Here is a 20,075-nt window from a genome sequence, read left to right as displayed (position 1 = left end):
AGTCGGAGCAGCTGAGGCCGCAACCTTCTGCATTCGCGCAGAAGCACCAGACTACTGCGAGCGCACCAATCATTTCGGAGGACGTGGGCAAAGGACCGTCGTTGCTTTCCTCATTGTGCCCAATTTCACTTCTGCTCGGTACGATGTCGGCAATGTAGTCTTCGTTTTCGGGCTCTCCCATGGTTGCGACACCATCATTTGCACTCACAAACTCGTCCACCATTGATTCGTCAACAGCTTCCAGAAATTCTGACAGCTCGCTCCGAACTTTGGCAACACCGGCAACGGCTTCGTTGCATTAATCATAGTTTACAGTCATCACCGAGCACGCGGAAGCCGGCACGGCTGAAGCAATTTCGGATGAACCACTCGTACACGGCCGTGCGTATGCGTCGGGCGCCACGGGCACCGGGTCGCGAGTTTGGCCGCTTTAGCCCCAATCTCCCACTTATTCTTCAAGATCGTGCTGAGAGTGCTCCTCGGAATCTTGCACGCTGCGGGGACATCTGACTTGTCACCGCGTTCGACCCGATTTATGATTTCGAGCTTCATGACGAAAGGCAAATTCTGCCATTTCATCATGGCAACAATGCGGGAGAAGGCCCGCAAGACGCACACACAATGAACCAGAAAAGCAGCGAGACAACTCGCTCTTTCGCCATCTTGCACGACGAGGGCACAAAAGCCTCTGCTTGGCTGTCTGAGCAAGCGTTGTGGGTGGGCCAGGATAATTTTTTGCAAGGGGGTGTCAACGGCTCGCTCAACGCAGCGCGGTCACGGTAGGGAGAGCGGTAAGATGGAGCCGCGTCGCCGGGTTTCCCTTCCACCGCGAGGGAAAGCCAACTTCTGGGGGCATTTTTTTGCCACCTGACGTTCGATATATCGGGAATCGCTGCTATTTTTGTTCGATGTAAGTGGAATTTTTGCTATATATACTCATTGTAACTATACCTTGTCCAGAAATTGTTCGATATATGGAATAATTCGATGTAAACGGGTTCGATATAGTCGGGTTCGACTGTACCTGAACATTGAAGACGCTGTATCTAGACTTGCTCTGCAGTATGTGTTGGTGGAAAATACATGTATAACGCCGAAGTCGTCGGAAAGCAAAGGACATGAGCGTACGCAATACTCCCATGAGTCATAAAGCTCTATGCATCCCTCTGCACGTGCATCGCATAGATTGCTGCATCAAAAACAGAAATGGAAAAATGACCAGCATCTTGTGCACTGCGTGGTTAAATAGATGACCACAGCCGGGGAAGAATGTAAGAAAAAAATCACCGACGATTAAGATAGTTCCTAATGTGAAATATGAGTGCAGCTCTATACGCGTTTTCATTTCACAATATATTGAGGCAATGAACTAGAGAGACATGTAGCAGATTCGGCAATCGGCGAAAATTTAATCTCATTGGTCTCCGCCATTCGCGGCTCGCGTCTTTCATCTACCGCTTCGTGTTTACCCTTTCATCTTTCGCTGTCGTGCTAGTACTACTGTCGTGCTACTAGAAAAACGCGCGCCACGAAAGCTGCCTCGCGGTAGCTTTTTCGTGCCGCCACTGCTCACGGCAGGATCGGGCCATTAGGCCATTAGTGGCCACTGCCGATTCCCTGGTCTCTCGTCACACAAGACATCGGTGGCATGCGGCATTAGCACCTGAAGATGCTGCTGCTTGGCTGGCTCGGGCAGCACGTACTGCTATGGTACATTACTCGCTGCACAAAATTAAAAGGACCGCTCAGCAGCATTCAATTGGACATTAATGCTTTCGCATTCACAACTCGTAAAAAGTGCTTAGGTGTCCTCAGATTTTTTCAATTCATCCAAATTTTTAAACGATTGCCTTCAGCAGTGCAATCTTGCCTCTTCCGACTTAATTACTTGAAGAAGTTGGTGTTACACTTGCCTGACAAGTAACAATGTCAATTACCAAATTCACACTAACTTTATAATTGATTACGTCCATGTAATTTTCATTCCAAAAAAACACTATGTGCACGACTGTTCACAACTTAGTGAAAAGCCTGCTGTGCAGACACATCTGAACACGATGTGTACGATGGGCTATATTGGCTATATCCCACAGCAAATGGTAGTACCTAGCACACCGTGGCAATACTGTTATCATGCAAACGGCTCAAGTGCATTACACAGCAAGTTTTACAGCTCAACAATTTGCAAGACTACGTACACAATGCATGACGTCGAGGACCTATCTGTGCAGCATTAATAGCAGATTGCAGCATCAGATTGTTCAACATGATATGCTACATTACGCAAACTGAACAGAGGTTTTAATTATAATTTTATATATCAAAATGTTTTGCGATTTCCTGTGAATGTGACACAGTTGCACTTTCACCTCTTTATGTTTCAGCAGAACAGACCTGTCTGCTGGTTCTGCTGCCCTTGTATTGCAATGTCGCTGGTATATCTTCAATTGGAAAACCAAATCTAGAAAGCAATTAAACTTCCTTATCTGCCTCAACGACTAAGCCCCAAAAATTGCCCAAAGCTGAACTTAGGGATGTTGGGGCTGTTGAACACAGCCCAGTACAAAGAAGGAAGTCCTTTGACAAGCACTAAAAAAGTTTGTCTGGTGGCAAGAGTGACTGAAAAATGAAAAAAAAAAAGAAGCTGTATTCTCAGAAGAGAACAGAGAGAGACCAGTTATCGATCTGAATGAACATCGCTGTACAATTAAAAGGGTAGCAAAGCATATCTGGTCAACATGGTGTTTGAGCACTCAAAGCTGTGCAAGGTACAACTTCATGTAAAGAAAGGCTAAAGCTATAGAAGGTAGGATGGTGCTAAAAGGTGTAACATATACACAGTTCCTCATTGTTGCCTTCAACTATATTTCAGTTCATAGGTGCTGGCATTTTGGGATGTAATATGAACATTTTCGCACCTTTGCAAGCAGTAGAGTCAAGTGAACCAATTTTTAAAAATCCCATGGTACCCCCCCCCCCTAGCTTTTCAGATACAAATCATCCACGAGTTGGTAAAGACCTTTAATTTCAAACTCGAAAAGTGATTCAGTGACCTTATGTGATAAAGAATGTGTATCCTTTGACGATAACCAAGGGTGCATTGACTTGACAACGTACTGTTCATTCCTACATGACTGAATTCTTGTAGTCTTGCTATTTATTAAATAACTGCAATAAAATGATTATGCAAAGTGCAAAGTGTGGATATCCTTGAGTTTCTACCAAATAAGAATTGCGTACTGTCATCATCAATTTATCTCTTCTTATTTTATTGCCCACTAGACACCCAGCTGACTTCTCAACAGTGTTTGTGCTCTGCAGATTGGTTGACTGAGTGATGTGGCTTGACATCCCAAAGCAACACACTGACTATCAGAGATGCTCAAGTGGTAGGCTGAAAATTAATTTTGTTTGCCTTGGTACTCTTTTGTGCAAACTATAGCTTGGTACACTATCACTTTTGAAGTGCAACTTTGAACTAGCACCCCAAATCAATGTTACTTGGCACATATCAGACTCTGGTACATGTTATTTCGTTTTGAGTGTGTGTGTGTGTGTGTAAGGGAAGGTGAGGGCATCCCACCGATTGATGCCAATTTCACAAACGACTGTGGTGCGAGTTCAATGAAAATATTTCATTTTGTCAGGGTGAAATCTGTTCAATAAAAAGAACAGAGCAGCCAACAAAACATGTTTTAATTCATCCCATCCACCAATTAATTCAATATCTTATCACTCTAGGAGGAACCCTGGTTCTGTCAAAATCTGATAATATAGTTTACAAATAAACAATGAGTAGCAGATTCACAGTACACATTGCATGTCAGTGGAATAGTACTCACATTCTAAACATACCAAGGAAAAGCAGGTACTAAAAGAAATCTTTGCTCACCAAACAAGCAATACTTGTCATGATACCTTGGACTTACTGATGACTTTGTACTCTCACAGCGGTGTGCCTTGAGTGCATTTGGAAACTGCCTGTGTGTGCAAACATGCATGCATGCGCATACACATGCACAAATTTCATGGCCTGAAAACCAATACTGCACAATGTCCCCACTACAGTGAAAAATGAGCCAATCAATGTCATACCAATTTTACCCACTGTTTCTTCCATCAATGCTGCTGGCAGAAACCAAACTTTGAATGTCTGAATGGCTACATTTGATGCTATTTGCACTACAAAAATATATCTTTTAAAATAAATCATGCAGGTTTTAGGAGCCAAAACCACAATCTGGTTATGAGGCATGCTGTAGAGAAGACTGGATTATTTTGACCGCCTAGGTAGAGTGTACTAGAAGCTTTTTTGAGTGGTGCAACCACACTTCTCTGCCTCACTTGTTTTGTGTTGCCAGTAGCGACGGTGCTGCAGCTGCGAACTATTGACGGTGCATAGCGGTAAAGCATGTTGTGCGCTGAAACACGATCGGTCTGGAACGCATCTCGCATCAGACTAGAGGCATGCTCCTGACTGGCCGTGGGCAGAGCTCCAGTTTGCTAGGTGCAGTCAATAGCTGGCAACAACGACAATGCTGTTGCTATGAGCAGCACTTTGTGCGACAGGCGCAATAAGGTGAGGCATGCGTCAGTTGGTGCACTGCCCATTATTCTAGTTCCCTGTAACTTGAAGTTCTTTAACACTGCACTCAATGCATGGCCCACAGGTGTATTTGCATTTTGCCCCATTGAAATGCGGCCGCTGCAGCTATAAAAATATAAATGTAAATGATCGGCATCATGTTAAAGAACACACTTAATATACTCAAACTGGCAGTGCTTGTAAATGTTTGAATACCTTACACACTCAATGAAAGGTAACAAGTGAGACAGCAATGATACAATGCAAAGAGCTTTCCAGTTTTGACGTCAAAATAATTGACAATATCATGTTTAAATTCTTGTTTGTACTTTATAAAGCAGTAAGATTTATTTGCCTTTTTCTTACTACTAGCAATTGTGAAGCCCATTTTTGCAAGATAATTCTACTCACAATCTAAGACAGCCTACATATTCATAGTGAGTACTTGCTAAACATATCCCCTTCAAATTATAATGCACACTTTTTTGAAAGCCATAAACTTGAATAAAATAAAAGTTCCACACCTAGTATATGCTCAAAGACACACAGCTGCTGGCCAAGGCCACCAAGTAAGGACCCTCTATGATAACTCAGCACACTCCCTCTGCTGCCAAGCTAAATAATGAGGTGCAACACACAGAAAAATCAACACCTAATTGAAAAAGGATGGGGAACCAATGTTATACACGAGCAAAAACAGTGGTCCTTGCAGGTGATATCACAGTTTCATATGTACAAACATTTAGTTCAAAGTGTACCAGCACTTGAAATTAGGCAGGTTGGTCACTAAAGACAACACACATTTTTGCTCATCACTGGAGCAATTGCAGCTGCCCTATCAGGCTAAGAGCTAAGTGCTTTGGCTACACCTCTGAGCAGTTCCTGAATACATGATCACAACATAAGAAAACATGGTTGCAAACAGCATGGCATGAACACATCAACTCTAGCCTTATGTCTTTCGTGAACATGCCTTCGCTATGCCACCAGTAATTGTCAAAAAACAATGATGTGAATTCACCTCTTGCTCTGCGGCAGTTGGATGTGAAACAAGCCCTGTGAAAAGTGAGCAAACTTCATGCACTCTGCCTACACATGTAAATGAAAATATGCAAAGGAACATGCCTTTACACTATGCCTTTACACTCACATTGAAGCTAGATAAAAGCCCCAGAGTGCTCCTAAAACTTCAAGCTATTCTCCCGTAGCAACAATTATAAAAGTGAGGGAATTTGGTCTGGTTAAAGCACACAATATAAGCTCAGCTATAACGTCTGGCAGTTTCAAGATATAAACAAAGGAGCTAAATAAGAGCACTAGCTTTATATGAATCTCAACAGAGGCAAACAAACAATCACACAATAACCACTTAACATTAAAAAGGTCATCGTATATTTGGTCAACATTCACATGATGACAGGTTAGGCATCATCTAACTTTATCCCGATTCACTATATGCAACAGAAAACAGTCGCGATGTTGAAGCTTAACCTAAAATCTTGTACAGTAACAGCATTATGTAGAAAAGCAAGGTTTCGAATTGACATAACAATGATATGGGGCTACCAAAACCTTCATGCTTAATGTCTAGTTCACTAGAACAAGTGTTTAGCAAGAAGGTGGGGACAGTCCCAACGTCACAGAATAGTGCTGAGACGAGAGAATGTTCACCCAGCGTGATATAAATCTCAAGTGGCATTGATGAAAGTACAACCTACCCATACCTAAAAGAACGACCAAAAATAGAATCAACAAAGAACATGATGCTTTAGAAAGTTGTACGTGCCAAGCTTATTAGAAAAAACGCATCCTAAACACAGTAATCAGAGCAGCCATATTAAAGTTCAATGGCAGTTTATAAGAAAACAAGCTAAATGCTAAATGATGATACACAATTAACTGAACTGTCTTTATCATGAGTTACTGCCTACAGCCTTGCTGGTCTATGGAACGTAACAAGCCAACTGGCTTGCAAATACTGTGTAATGGCATTGCTGCAGCCAATTGCTTTAGTACCTTTTCTGCAGCTATAGCCGTTAAGCACATGTGATAACAAAAGGATTGAACCATAAAACAACCCTGCACACTGTAGTGAAGTAAGTGTAAGGCTAGTAGCCCCCTTCCATATGTATTCTGTGCCCACCATAGGAGTAATCATAAGCTGTAAGATGATGTGGCCTGCCACCCTGGTTAACATACTGCAATGCTCATAGTTCATTAGAATCACGGGAAAACAAAGGATTACACAAACAATGGCCTCTAAAAAGTTTCCCAAACAGTTGACTACATAAAGTAATACGTGCATACAAGGCTGCATCACATATGCATTACATTGGGCTTACTGTCAGTCAGGAGTAGAACATAACGGTTAGTGACAATGGTCTGTCACATCCACAACAGTGGCTTTTTTCCAGCCGAAGATGAAGTAGCCAAATCCAGCACCAAGTACAACACCTAAACATAGCCAGACATTGTACGTCATGAAAATCAGCATAAGAAAGTAGCTAATCACCATCTGAACCATATGCAGGAATGTCTGTAGCAAGTGTGGCCAGCTCACTATCCGGTTCCTGTAAAAACAAATTTCGGAAAACAGAAACAATTAGAACTTTCACACACACTTTGCATAATGCTAACTTATAGCCTAACAGCTCTGCATTTTGGGTCATCAGAATCCTTTATTTAAAAAACAAAAACACCATGAAAGGGAAACATAGTTTAATGATTACAATAGCATACAATGTATTTTTTCTAACCTTTCAGATGTAGCAGTAAGAAAGAAGTGAAATCACTCACAATTAAGTTCTAAACTGCTTTATAACAGTTCTAAGCAGATAAATATAGAAAAACAACACTTTACAGTCATAGTCAACATGTGTTTCCAATTCTACAACCATAAGACTAACACAATGAAAGGGTAAAAAAAGTGTGTTGCTCAAAAAATGTTTACATGTAACTACACTATACAAAATGCACCACTAGTGAGCTTTACTTGATGTACTAGGAAGTGTTGGATCTGGAGGACAATCTCACCGCTGTCTCTCAGATATTGGACCTTGCCGTTGAGTGTGGGAGTTGGCCAAGGTTGAGGAGGACTTTGAGATGAAAACCGGAGGTTTATTTACATTATTTACAGTAAAGATACAATGAAATTAACAGTCATACAGTCATTGCTGGCCGGCAGCAACTCGGACACTGCGGCCCATGGCAAGAAGCCCGAAAGAGATGAATGAAGGAATGCTTGCTTGCTGCTCCCGGTCTCTGGCTTTTAACAACCCTTCGGTGTCTCGAGGTCACGTCCTGTTCGGCCAATCGTCGAGCCCGCACAGGTGTTGTCATTTTCGGCCAATGGTAGGCGCCCGTGCGAGTGTAAGTCACATTCGGCTCAGAGGGTCGCTCCATGGGCTTCACTTGTACGAGGGATTACTTGTCTCCAGTATTGCCTTCCTGGTCTGCAACTGCCGTCACAAAGGCGGATAGGAAGGTTGCTCTCAGGGCTTCACGGTGCATTACAGCCGTCGTTGCCTCCGGGTTTCCAAGCGCTCAGCGGGGGGAGGCGGTTTGTTCTCAAGCGACCTTTCAGAGCCGCAAAGCATCTTTGCTCGGCACCTAGGTTACCTGGAACCGTGCCAGGCTCCCGTTTCATTTTCAGGAAGAGTCAAGCAGTGGGACAAGAGCTCCACATAAAGGCACACGAGGTGGGGGACGCCAACTTGTTTGGACGTGCTGCGCCTTGGGAACGTGGTAGATGTGCTTCTGCGCTCCTTAATTAGGTGTAGATGTGACGGCGATTCGAAGTGGTCCGGTGAACTTGAAGGAGGCTCAGGAAAAGGTCCCGTATCTAACAGAAGTCACTGGCAGCAAAACGACTGCCAAGGCATGAGTTGACTGCCAAGGAAGAAGTAGATTGTTAAGGGCACAACAAGACAACGTACCTTTTCAGTGCTGTGCTTTTAAGTGCCATGTAGAGTGGGACAAAAAAGTTTTCATGACAATTGATAGAAAACGAACCCTGCTGGCAGCAACAGCAACGAATTGAGGATGAGTGGGGCAGACCAAGACAATGAAGAACAGCAAACAGATAAATGTAGGTTAACAGCACACACTGCTAGGCTAGTCTGTTCTTGTGCTTCACCTGTCGTCCTTGTGAAAAAGAAAGATGGTGCCTGGCATTTTTGCGTCGATTATCGCCACTTAAACAAGATCACGTGAAAAGACGACTACAAGTCTGCAAGCAGTCTGAGGCATCGATGATGCCTCAGACTGCTTGCACAGAGCTAAATACTTCTCGTCCATCAATCTTTGATCCAGCTACTGGCAGATTTCAGTTGATGAAATGGACCGCAAGAAGACAGCCTTCATCACGTCGGATGGCTTATATCAGTTCAAAGTCATGCCTTTTGGCCTATGCAATGCTCCTGCGATATTTGAACGTATGCTGGACTATCTTATATTTTTGTCACTTCACTGGATATTTGTCCAGTGAAGCACAATAAGAACAACAGTTTTACTTACTGTCGTATGGGTGTGGTTTATAAAGTTCCATAAAGTTCCCCTTAGATGTGGCCGGTTCTACGTAGGGCAAACGAGGCGCGGTGTATCAATCAGAGGATAATGGAACATAAAAGGTCGTTAACTGGTGGATCGCCGTCTAATTTTTCTCTTCATTGCCAAGATTGTAACTGCACGCCAGAGTTAGATGAATGCACAATATTGTACAGGTACAAGAATGAAGATACGCGTCTTATGGTAGAGGCATGGCATATCTATAATAGTGGAAGTGCGTGTGTGTCAACCTTCGATTACTTTACATAAGGAAGAGATTAAGTGCCTTAATAGCTATCTTTCACGTAGACCGGCAAATGTACCCGACTGACACGTGCTTATACCATTCCAGAGCTTGCGCAGATTAGTTTTGCGTTTTCTTTCTTTTTGCGCCTCGGTGCTCCATTCAGTTCATAGTCGGCGTTCATGTTGTCCACTTCTCTTGTGTCCTGTCTGCACGCCTCAACTTTTTTGCATAATGAATCCTTACCAACTAGCTCAGCTTTCTGTCGTTCTAAACTGGTTAGCTCAAATGGTAGAACAGCTGCCCCGGAAAGATGATCCCGGGTTCGAGTCCCGGACCAGGACAAATTTTTCTTCAACTGCAAGGCTTTTAGAGGAACCTGTACAAGTTTCTTTTGTAGGAATTGCTACGATTGGGTGGATGTCTCATTTCCCCTTTATTAATTACTTCACTCCACCTTGCAGGTTTCTGCAAAACTATTATGTTGAGCAGGCTTTTTTTCTTTTCACAAGGAATGATTCCTAAATTTGGGACAATGCTAACCTCCTAGGATAATGCAACTCTATTATACATTCTACCAATCTTGTAAGCACACCTGCCATGCTTAAAATGTATTGGTCTACATACTTGACTATTTGATGAACCTCTGTCAGAGTGTGGCCATCCCGGCCTGTCACAGCCACAGATGAATAGCTCATGCTGGAGAAATGCAGCCTGAAGAGATGCTCCCGGAAATACTTGAGAGCTTCATACAAGGCAGCCATAAAAAACACTCCCACTACAGAGCCAACCATTCCTGAAAATGTTATACAAGGACTATTATACTTTGCTCCTGCTTCAAACTGCATAGAATACACAATTTAAACGAGATAATCAAAACACCTTCTAAATCTTCGACATTTCAGAAGTGTTCTCATTCGTAATGAATTTAAAAATGAAAGGTAATGAGTACAACCATACCATTACAAGTTTTAAATAATCAGAAGTGTTTTCATTCATAATGGATTTAAATACAGAAGGTAATGTAGTACAACCATACCATTGAATTTTTTCAACTAAAGGTGCCTGGTGATTTAAATGCTATCCCTCTACCATTTACCAACACTATTTTTGCTGCAAAGTATTTAAAAGCAGAAAGAAAGAAAGGCTAACCTTATGAATAAGTGCTGCAGACTGTAGAAACAGCAAGTTAGAAATTATTCGTTTCATGGAACACAAAGTTTAAAATAGTTTTAGTTATGCCCAAAGGTGTTTTGCTCTGCAGAAAGGCACAGAAATTAATATGTCAATGCTTGATATTAAGGTACAACACTGAGTGAATCAGCAAACGAAACCACTAAATCACTAACTGCATTTCATTAGCCAAACAGCTGTTCTAATCACAATCAGGGTGTCTACCAAGTTGACATTTCCAAATTCCCTGAGTTTTCCAGGTTTTCCCTGAGTGATGCAGAACTATGTTTTATGTCAAGACGGGCTGAAAACATATCGCCTGATTCTGTCACTCTCGAGTAAGCACATGAAAAAAATAAAAAAAGCGACTTCATCCAATTTGAATACTAAGGAGTGGTGTTTATTCAAAAAGAGAATAGAAGGCAGGGGGTTAGTAAAATGCACAGCAAATAAAGTGCCTTCGAAAAAAATTGCAAATGAAGTCAGACATTCACAAATACGAATAAAAAGGAGATACACATAGAGGCAAATATATTCCAATATGAGCTATTTCTATCAACTGATAGCAAGCTCAGTGGTATGAGGCCCGAACTCTGTCACAATTGATATTCTCTCTAAGTCAACCTCAACTGTCCTGACGTACTCTCAGCCCAAGCACGACGCCTGAGTGTTGTGTTTCACTGCTTTAACGAGTTTATTTTGGTTTGGATGAGGGACGCCTGCATCTCGGTATCAGCCAAAACTTTGTTTTTTGAGCTCAAGCTCCTTAAAAATGGCGACAGCAAGCTTCCATTCCCGTTTATTTCTCAATGCGTACATCATTTCTGTTCTTGCCCTCCTTCTGCCACTCGTTCGCCTCAAGGACCATTTGAAGCATCTTGGTCAGTTGCACAGTCCACGGCCGATTTTTAGAACTCCCTAGGGTTTGCGAAAATGTTCGAAAAATCGGCCAGTTGGAAAAAAAAATAAATTCGTGCCATTTACTGCCCTTAGGGGCTCAAACCGCCACAGGCACGTTCGAAAACGCTCTGAAGGCATGTCGGTACACATATTAGGCATATCGGCGCACGTACTGTGACAGGAAATACCGGGTGCACGTGTGTATATTTAAGGAATACATACTGTTTTCAGTGGCAATAGCCCCTTCCCACGCTTGTTATGCTTCACTGCAATACTTTTGCGTATACTTCACCATGTAACATTTCTGTACAGAGGCGAAGCTAACTTTCGGGAACCGGCATTATGCAACGCGCCGTGTTTTATAAGTTTCTAAGCCAATAGCGAGGAACCCAAAGGCGGAGTCTGTGCCATTGCTGACAGCAGCTAATTCTTTCAATAAATAACTCGGCACCCAACGGCAAGAAGCTTCATAGCGAACGTCGAATCAGCTAAGCCTAGCGTTGCCGCAGTGATGGCCAACGTTTATAGATATATCTATAAACGTTGGTGGTGGCAACGGCTGCCAGCTTACTGCCAGCGGATCCGTGTGCGAGAGTGCCGGTTCGAGGTGGCGGAGTAATCAAAACGGCGGCGGTGGTGCCTTTGATTATTGCCGTTTCGGACCTGCGGTCAGGGCAAAACGTCCGGAAAATCGGACGGCGAAGAGTTCTTGCGTCCGAAATTTCACACGTTCTGATACGTTGAATCTATGGGGTCCGTGGCGGTGCCGCGAAGCCGTCCAAATTATCGGGAATCCGGAAAGTCGGTCGTTGAGTGCACACTGGCAACTCCTCCAGCCGACGACAGGGCATCAAAGACGATTCATTCATTACGATTCCGGTCTGTTGCTCGAGCCAGCATTACCGCGACTTTCGACCTTTTCAATAAAATGGCCGCTAATTTTCCCTGATGAGGCCTAAATTCCCTGAGTTCTCCCTGACTTTTTTCCAGACTACTCAAAATCACTGAGAATTCCCGGTTTTCCCGGTTGGTTGACACCCTGCACAATGATGCTTGCAAGCTACCAATGATCAAGAATAGTACTTTAACAACTAATGCTGCACTGCATAAGGCATAACCAAGGGCAGATTAATGAAAACAAACAAGCATCAACAGACCAACAACAAACCATGAAAAGAAAAGTTGTGAAAAATCACACAAGCTTGTCAGTTTTCGCGGAATTCTTTACATAAAAACTAAGGGCTGCACTTTCATAAAAATTTCCCACAATTATTTCACAGAGCCTTTACAGCATGAACCATACTGCTATTTGAATTTGTAGCATGACTTTACTGCATTCGAGGCATTTTCGCTAAACAGGATTAGTCTATCGATGCCAATGATGAAGTATTTGTGCTAGACAAACGAGACACCTTGATGCGAAACAATCTTTTTTTTTTGCCTGAATCAAAATACATTATGTACCTTAATTCGTAAATATGCATAATCATAACAATTTGGGGCACACAAATAGTGATTTTTGAGATCAAATGAAATATGAATCATATATGAATTGAATAGAGCCAGGAGTGAATCGAATCATTTTAAAAATCGAATAGGTTTTGAAGAGTTTTCAAAATAACGAACAGCCGTTATCAGAATTAATATAAGATGATGTTCACATCCTAGTATCCTTTAAGTTAGCAAGCTCCTGTTGTTACATGGTATGTTATGGTGCGTTATTAAAATTACAAATGGAGCATTATGTGCAAACAAGTAGTTTCTTCATGCGTAGGACTCTACAGAGAGTATGAATGATCACAGTATAGCCTATAAAATACGGCTACCTAAGCGACATAGCCTACTCCACTACTCCAAGTTTTCATGTTTAATTTCTTTACTATGCTTGCGGGGATGAAAATGTATCATACATTTTGCTCCAATGTTATGTTTAATTGGGTGCAGTTGACTTTTTGAAATATTGAAAAAGTACTAGAGAAAAATATTCACATTTACAAATGGTGACCATCTGATACAAAGCCTGATTCGAATAGTACACTATTCGATTCATTATTCGCAAGTTTCGAATATTCGCACATCCCTAATAACAATATTTTTAAAGGATGAAAATCGAGTTATAACAGGATATTTTTGTACCTTGGCTGATGTCATACTTCAATATACAATTCTGTAAAGGTTTCCCATTGCTAAAGCGGTCTTGTCATTGTAAGCAGTATCATTATAGGTGGACAGCACTGTATTCAATAAACACAGCATGTTCTGAAGCAACACTATTTTACACCTACGGTTGTAAGTGTGTGAAGATTAATTCACCTGAGTATTAAGAGAAAAAGTTATACAGGGAATTGCTGCCACTTACATGCAATAAAGGTTGGCCTGCCAAATGTGTTCTCACACTACATGCCTCAGCCAGTCTCACCGAGGCATTTTTACCAAAATACACCAACAACAAGTCTCACTCGTTTGAGGATTTTATTTCATCTTATAAATGCCACAGACGAGTGGCAGCCATTTTCTAATGTTGGTTTGAGTGTTCCACTACAAGATGGCACAATCTTCACAGAAAATTTATGTTTCTGGCTCGCAACAATGCAGTAGAAGTCAGACATTTCTGGGTTTTAAGAATGGTCTTACGCAGTACCGGTGGCTGTGGCGACGTCGGGCATCTTTTTCTGCCCTGCAAGTGTGATTTTTTAAATCGATCTTCCATCTCGTGTTCAGTGTTGCAAGTTAGTTCTGACAAGAGTGAGGAGGAATTTGAGCCGCTGTCAGCCTCTTGCACATGGATGTGGTTCAACAGAAGCACTTTGCTCCTTGCACTGCCATGAATTCCTTTTATCACCTCACCAGGAATGATGCATCACATGGAGAACAACGAAAACATGCTTGAATTCTTCTAGCTGTTCTTAAGCGAAGAAACCACTAAGACTTTCGATGGTAAAACAGTGGAAGAAATGAGGATGGATTAGCAACAATTTATACTAAGCAAATTTCTGAAATCATAGTGTTTTCCAGGTACACTGCACGCCCACGAATTTGCTCCCATACCACAAGTACATTTCTGCTTATTTTTAGAAACAGGGAAATTCACTGAATATTTCGAGGTTTGTAATGTTTTAATCATGCTGAATATGCAAGCAATGTGTTAGAACTAAGAACTCAACCGATAGAATTGACTGTCACCTGAAAGGAATAACAGTGTAATAGCACTGTGCTTATTGCCCAGCATTACTTTCATTAATAATAAGTACCTGCAACAGAAGAGACAGCCCAGTCTTTGAAGAGTATGGTCTCAGTGAATCCCGTGTGGAAGTACTGAATACATGGAAAGAAAAGGTATGTACAAAAGACAAATGATAGAAATTCAATTTGGAGATCAACCTTAAGCAAAGAAGAATTCATAGCATCATCCACAAATGGCCCTTCAAATGGTGTCAACCCCAACTACCCCGAACGAAACAAACAGCTTTTGCTAAGATATTGCAGGCGACATTTTAACATTTTTGCTCTTTCTCTTCATTCACATAACGCAGGATATTGACTATACAGCAGTGTGAGAATTGCAGGTGAATTGCAATAACGTAACAATTTAACCAAATATGTACTGTAATAAAAGTTTCGGATTGCTCTACCTTGTTTCAAGTGAAAGCTGTGTGGGAGTTCAATGCTAAGGGCCTCGCTCAGGTTCAGCCACCATGTCACAAATCTTAGGCCGGTCCCAGTTGCGCTGGTGGGCCATTCTCTCAATGAAGGATTAGAGCATAATAAAGTAGTTTGCAGAATCTCTGCTAAAATTTGCAAAAAAAATTTTTATTTCAAAGGTGGCAGCCAAGAGCATTGGTTGGGAATAATGAAATATGTATGCATTCCTAAAACATAAGAGCTTAATTGGGAAGGAGCTCATCAAAATGGATCCCTTCAGCCTGAATGTCTTGTTATATCAGCTGCTTTACGCCGCCAGAAATCATTATCTTAAAAAGTAAACACACCATGACCATGACACAAGACATAAGACTGTATGTTTAGGCGAGTTTACGGCCCTGTTCACACATTCTTTAGCAAGTAGCCTAAAGTGCTTGCACTAACTCAGTCAAAGAACTGTACATAACCATATAAAGAATTCTATCACATACACTACTTAAGCAATGACAAAAGAAACTACGAGTGCTAAAAATTTATAGACAGTGCATACCTAGTCTCTTGAACTCACCATTGCCATATGCATGTCCATACTTCCATGTGAGGAACCGTGCCCATGGTTATGTGAGGAACCATCATGTGGTGCATGGTCTGTAGGAGTGCTCATTGTGACTGCAGCCAAAGCAGCTGTTAAGACTGTTTGCAGAGGCCCCGATGTGTGGGGGCTTGGAGTAGTGAAGTTTGATTGTAAGGCACCATGACTATGGTGGCTTGAGTGCACATGATGGTCACCACTGTGGCTCATTGTTCTGCCTCTGCGGAATCCATGGTTACGTGGAAGAAACAAAATTGACATTTTAATTGACATACATGCTGCCATAAAAAACACAAGGTGCTTAATGCCCCACCTCTCCTTTGAGCAACCAAAATCATTCTAAAAAATTTTTACTTGACTATGCCGATTGCAGCACCCAAAGCAACACAACTTTGGCAAAGCAACAGCAAAAAAGTGCCTTCATAGTGTAATGAGCCACATATTTACAGCTGAATTATTAATGCAATGGAATCACTTTTAAAATAGCTGCATTTGTATAATTACCATGAAAGAAACATACAGTGTACATTGTTTTACGTGTCTACTTCTTTCTTCACTTCCAATGCAACAGTACAATAATTCACAATGATACAATGCTAAAGCCTAAATTTTCCACACTTAATGTGCTTACAAATTATATGGCTGATTACCACTTCTTTTATTATGCAAGTTAACGCTCATTGCAAGTGACCATAAGGACAGGTACGTTGGCTAGTCATCCCATTCGGAAAGATAGAAGGAGTACAAAACATAGACAAGGGATAGGACAATCCAGCACTGACTTGTGAGAAAAGAAACGCAAATAAAGGACTGGTATCAAGGCTCCTCTAACAAATATCAAATAAAGGTCATTAATTGAAAGCAGCAAGAGGCTGATCAGAGAAGCATGTTAGTGTGTAGGCAAATGCAGCAATGGTCACACAAGAGCACACCCCAATCGTACTAAAAGTTTGAACTTCTTGCTGTTGGTTTCAGTAAGTGAAGGCACAATTCAATTTTTTGTGATCTGTGAGTACCACAAAAAATCAAAACAGACTTGGCATAAAAAAAAAAGGCCACTGACGCTAAGGTCAGTGAATCATTAAAGCATACAGTGCATCAGTTTGGCATCAATGCCCCTGCTAACAAAGGTATTAGGATTATTGATATGAAATAAAGAATTCGAAGCCATATTGAAATTATAAGCTTGGGCTTTTTTAAATCTGCATTACTGAATTAACCTTTTCACTAATGAAAAAAATGTAGGCAAGCAAATCAGTAACTGTTTTTAAATATTTCAGGAGCTCGCAGAAAAAAAATTGGTGACACAAAAAGCATCTTGAAGCCAAAAAGTCATGTCCACAAATATGGACACAAGTTGCTGAAACATCTCATTTTCTTGTTTTTTTTTAACAGTCACCTCAGCCAAACCATGGCACTCTCCTTTTGAAGCAGAGTGAACCATGATGCAGGCTGATAAATCATGTGATTTGAATGTCTTGTAGTGTTTCGCTGACACATACTTGGCATTAGAGAAAGTATCCATAAATGTGGACACTGGTAGTGAACAGGAATATTTGACAGAACATTTGTGGCCACATATTCTTTTAATGGCTGCCTCTGCCGAAATATGGTGCCCTACTTTGGAAGCTAAGCAAACAAATGCCCAGGCTGAGAAAGGTATGCGATTTTAACGCCTCACAACTTTTCGTTCAGGTAACTTGGCTTTAGAAGAAGTGTCCAGGGCCGCTATTTTGTAGCGAAGCCTTATGCCTTATTCTATGCTATTCTTATCATCCACCACACACGGGCGCCTGATCCCATTGATAATGTGAGCAGACCGTCGCTCTGACCACTGGCCTAGCGCGAAAAGCCTGTAAAAGCATAGAATCGGAAATGGCATCGCTACAAAATACCGGCCCAGAACTGTGGACACTGGTAGCAAGGAGGTTAAGTAGACTGTGAAGTATCCTGGCAGCATTTTGTGTAATGCTTTCTGTATTCTTTACTACTGTTGAGCTGAAATTCAGTGTAGTGCTGTTTTCTACTCTGTCTCTCATGTCTGGAGTGCCAACACTTACATCTGGTTTATCATTACACTAATTCTTGTCACCTTGCTTCCATACTGCACTTATAGTGTCAGGCACAGGATAACCATTAGAGAACCACAAATGCATATTAGTGTAACATTATGCCTTTGTGTAATTTACAATATGCAGCCTTAAAGTAGCATACAAATAATTAGACATTCAATCGCTGCTTTCAGGGCTGGGTGCCTGGAAGAAGATACTACATACACGATAGGGTTTTAGCTCTGCTTTCCACTGCCTACCGAATTATTCATCCCATTGTGGCATGAATCAACGTTTGACACTGGTATAGACAACATCAAATGGCTTGCTTTTCACCAATTATTCCACCCCATCCATTGAAACCAATTGTTTACCTGTTTCAAGTTCAGGACAGACAGAACAAAACAAAACAAAAAAACAAGTAAATGTAATGAAGTCACAGCTGCAAGGACTAAAATTAAGTTAAGTTCTAGAGTTTTACATGCCAAAACCATGATACGATTATGAGGCACACTGTAGTAGGGGATTCAGGTTTAATTTGGACCACCTAGGGTTCTTTAACATGCACCTAATGCGCAATACATGGGTGTTCTTGTTTTTCACCCGCATCAGTATGCAAGGAATGTGACATGGATCTTGCTGCTCAAGCTTTCTGTATCACTGTTGATTTTGCTGTGTTTGAAGGGGCCATAACGTCAGAGTCGGAGTAATATATATCTTATTCATTTTGCAAACACCTGAATTTATTATTAATACATGCTTTAGTTTATACTATTTTCACCGACAAAACGATTGCATGTTCAATCATATCTAGAACAATTGTTGAATATGAGCAAACTACATTTTAACTTAAAGATATATAGTCAGATAAAAAGTATTACATTAGGTTAATGCTGGAAATGATCAGTTCAAAGCAAAAAACCTGCAACCGAACTTTTTACTTTTTGCATGAATGCAGAAACTTCTGCATGTTCCACATGCAACTAACTTCAGCTGCTATATTTGGATGTATATAGCACTCCTTTTTGAAGTGTTCCAGCTGAAAATTGTGATATTGTGAAATCAACGTGTTGAAAGCCCATCTACTGCATTCGTTAAACAGCTTGGGGAAAACTTTTTTTCCTTTAATTCAGCGAAATCTGTCCAGCCATTTGCACAAGGGCAGAAATAACAAGGATTGCACAAAAAATGCAACATCACTTTTGAAGTATGACACGTACTGGGCTTTACCCATCAAAAGAGGAAATAGGACTTTCATGATATGTGCAAATGTGTTGCATTGATTACAACTCTTCAGAGCTCTATTACACATGGGGCCTGCAAGGAAAAGTACTTATTTGGCTCATCTGGTGTGCGTCTTGTTTACAGTAAAATGAACAAGTCAAAGGAACAATTAACAAAACGTAATGTGCATAAATAAACAAGGTGATGTTGTTAGCTGACATTGCGACACCGGTATGCAAGTTGCAACTTTCACAACTTGGAGTTGCAACTAGTTTTATTTAAAAAGTGGCAATGCAAACTACTCAACTAGTGAACAACCGCCTAAGTTTCGGCGCGGGACAAATTTGTAAAAGCTCGCGCGCTGAATTAGGTTGGGGTCAAGTATCTATTCGTATTGCAGCCATTTCATGTCTCAAGCTTGTAACGGCAATTCAATACAAATGAAAAAAACGGAATTCTCGGTACCGGATGAAAACGTAAATTGACTAGCGACATACGTCCGAGAGAATCTAATTTGAGAACGTTTCCTACAGAACGTTAGTACGCGTCGCCAGAAGAGTTGGAGAGTATTTGGTTTGACAAACTTGGTCGAACAAACTAAAGCCGCCCCTCCCGATATGCGCACCTGCAACCATTTTTTTTCTTTTTCTGCCATGTCAACAACCGATTTCCCCACAACGCACATACAATGATATAAGCGCCACGAAGGTCACAAGTTGGTCAGAATTGTAATTAAAGGAATTTATCATCCTAACGCCTACTGCTGGCCACAGAAATATATCGAAGCTTAATTATCCATGGAGCACACGTTCAGAGCTTCATGATCTTGAATAGTAGCGCGAAGTGACACAGACGGAGACTAGAAGCAGACAGGACGAGACAGCATCTGTCTGTGTCACTTCATGCTGCAAGATCATGTTACCGTACCAACTCGCCCAACTTTCTATCCTTTAGCGTTCACAGTTTCACATGAACGTACATTGATCGAATGTTGAGCCCGTTGCCCGTTACGCCGGTCAGCCCGCACACGCAAATGGGGATGACAATCGGACCTGTTGAGTCTTTTCTTTTTTAATATAATTCCCGTTTAAGATCCAATCTGAAATACAGCGGCTTTTT

General features: G+C 41.5%; 1 protein-coding gene across 5 annotated transcripts in view; it reads right to left on the bottom strand.

Annotated features, from left to right (window-relative positions):
* Positions 1–20,075, bottom strand: part of Ctr1A (Copper transporter 1A) — a 58,744-nt gene that overhangs the window by 10,485 nt on the left and 28,184 nt on the right. For 2 of the 5 annotated variants that reach the window (XM_065436770.1, XM_065436767.1), the window contains exons 2-5: positions 15,658–15,901; positions 14,699–14,762; positions 10,002–10,170; positions 3,680–7,155 (exon numbers count right to left, since the gene is read on the bottom strand). In XM_065436770.1, coding sequence (XP_065292842.1) covers positions 6,954–7,155; positions 10,002–10,170; positions 14,699–14,762; positions 15,658–15,891 — 669 coding nt within the window. In that variant the 5' untranslated portion in view covers positions 15,892–15,901 and the 3' untranslated portion in view covers positions 3,680–6,953. Of the gene's footprint in view, positions 1–3,679; positions 7,156–10,001; positions 10,171–14,698; positions 14,763–15,657; positions 15,902–19,935; positions 19,957–20,075 lie in introns of those variants that run through there. The other 3 variants (XM_065436771.1, XM_065436768.1, XM_070529235.1) reach the window with 3 other exon arrangements.

Source organism: Dermacentor albipictus, chromosome 1 (genome assembly GCF_038994185.2).
Source record: "Dermacentor albipictus isolate Rhodes 1998 colony chromosome 1, USDA_Dalb.pri_finalv2, whole genome shotgun sequence".
Lineage (NCBI taxonomy): Eukaryota > Metazoa > Arthropoda > Arachnida > Ixodida > Ixodidae > Dermacentor > Dermacentor albipictus.
Note: the sequence above shows the minus strand (reverse complement) of the source record. Positions and strands in the feature narration are given on the sequence as shown.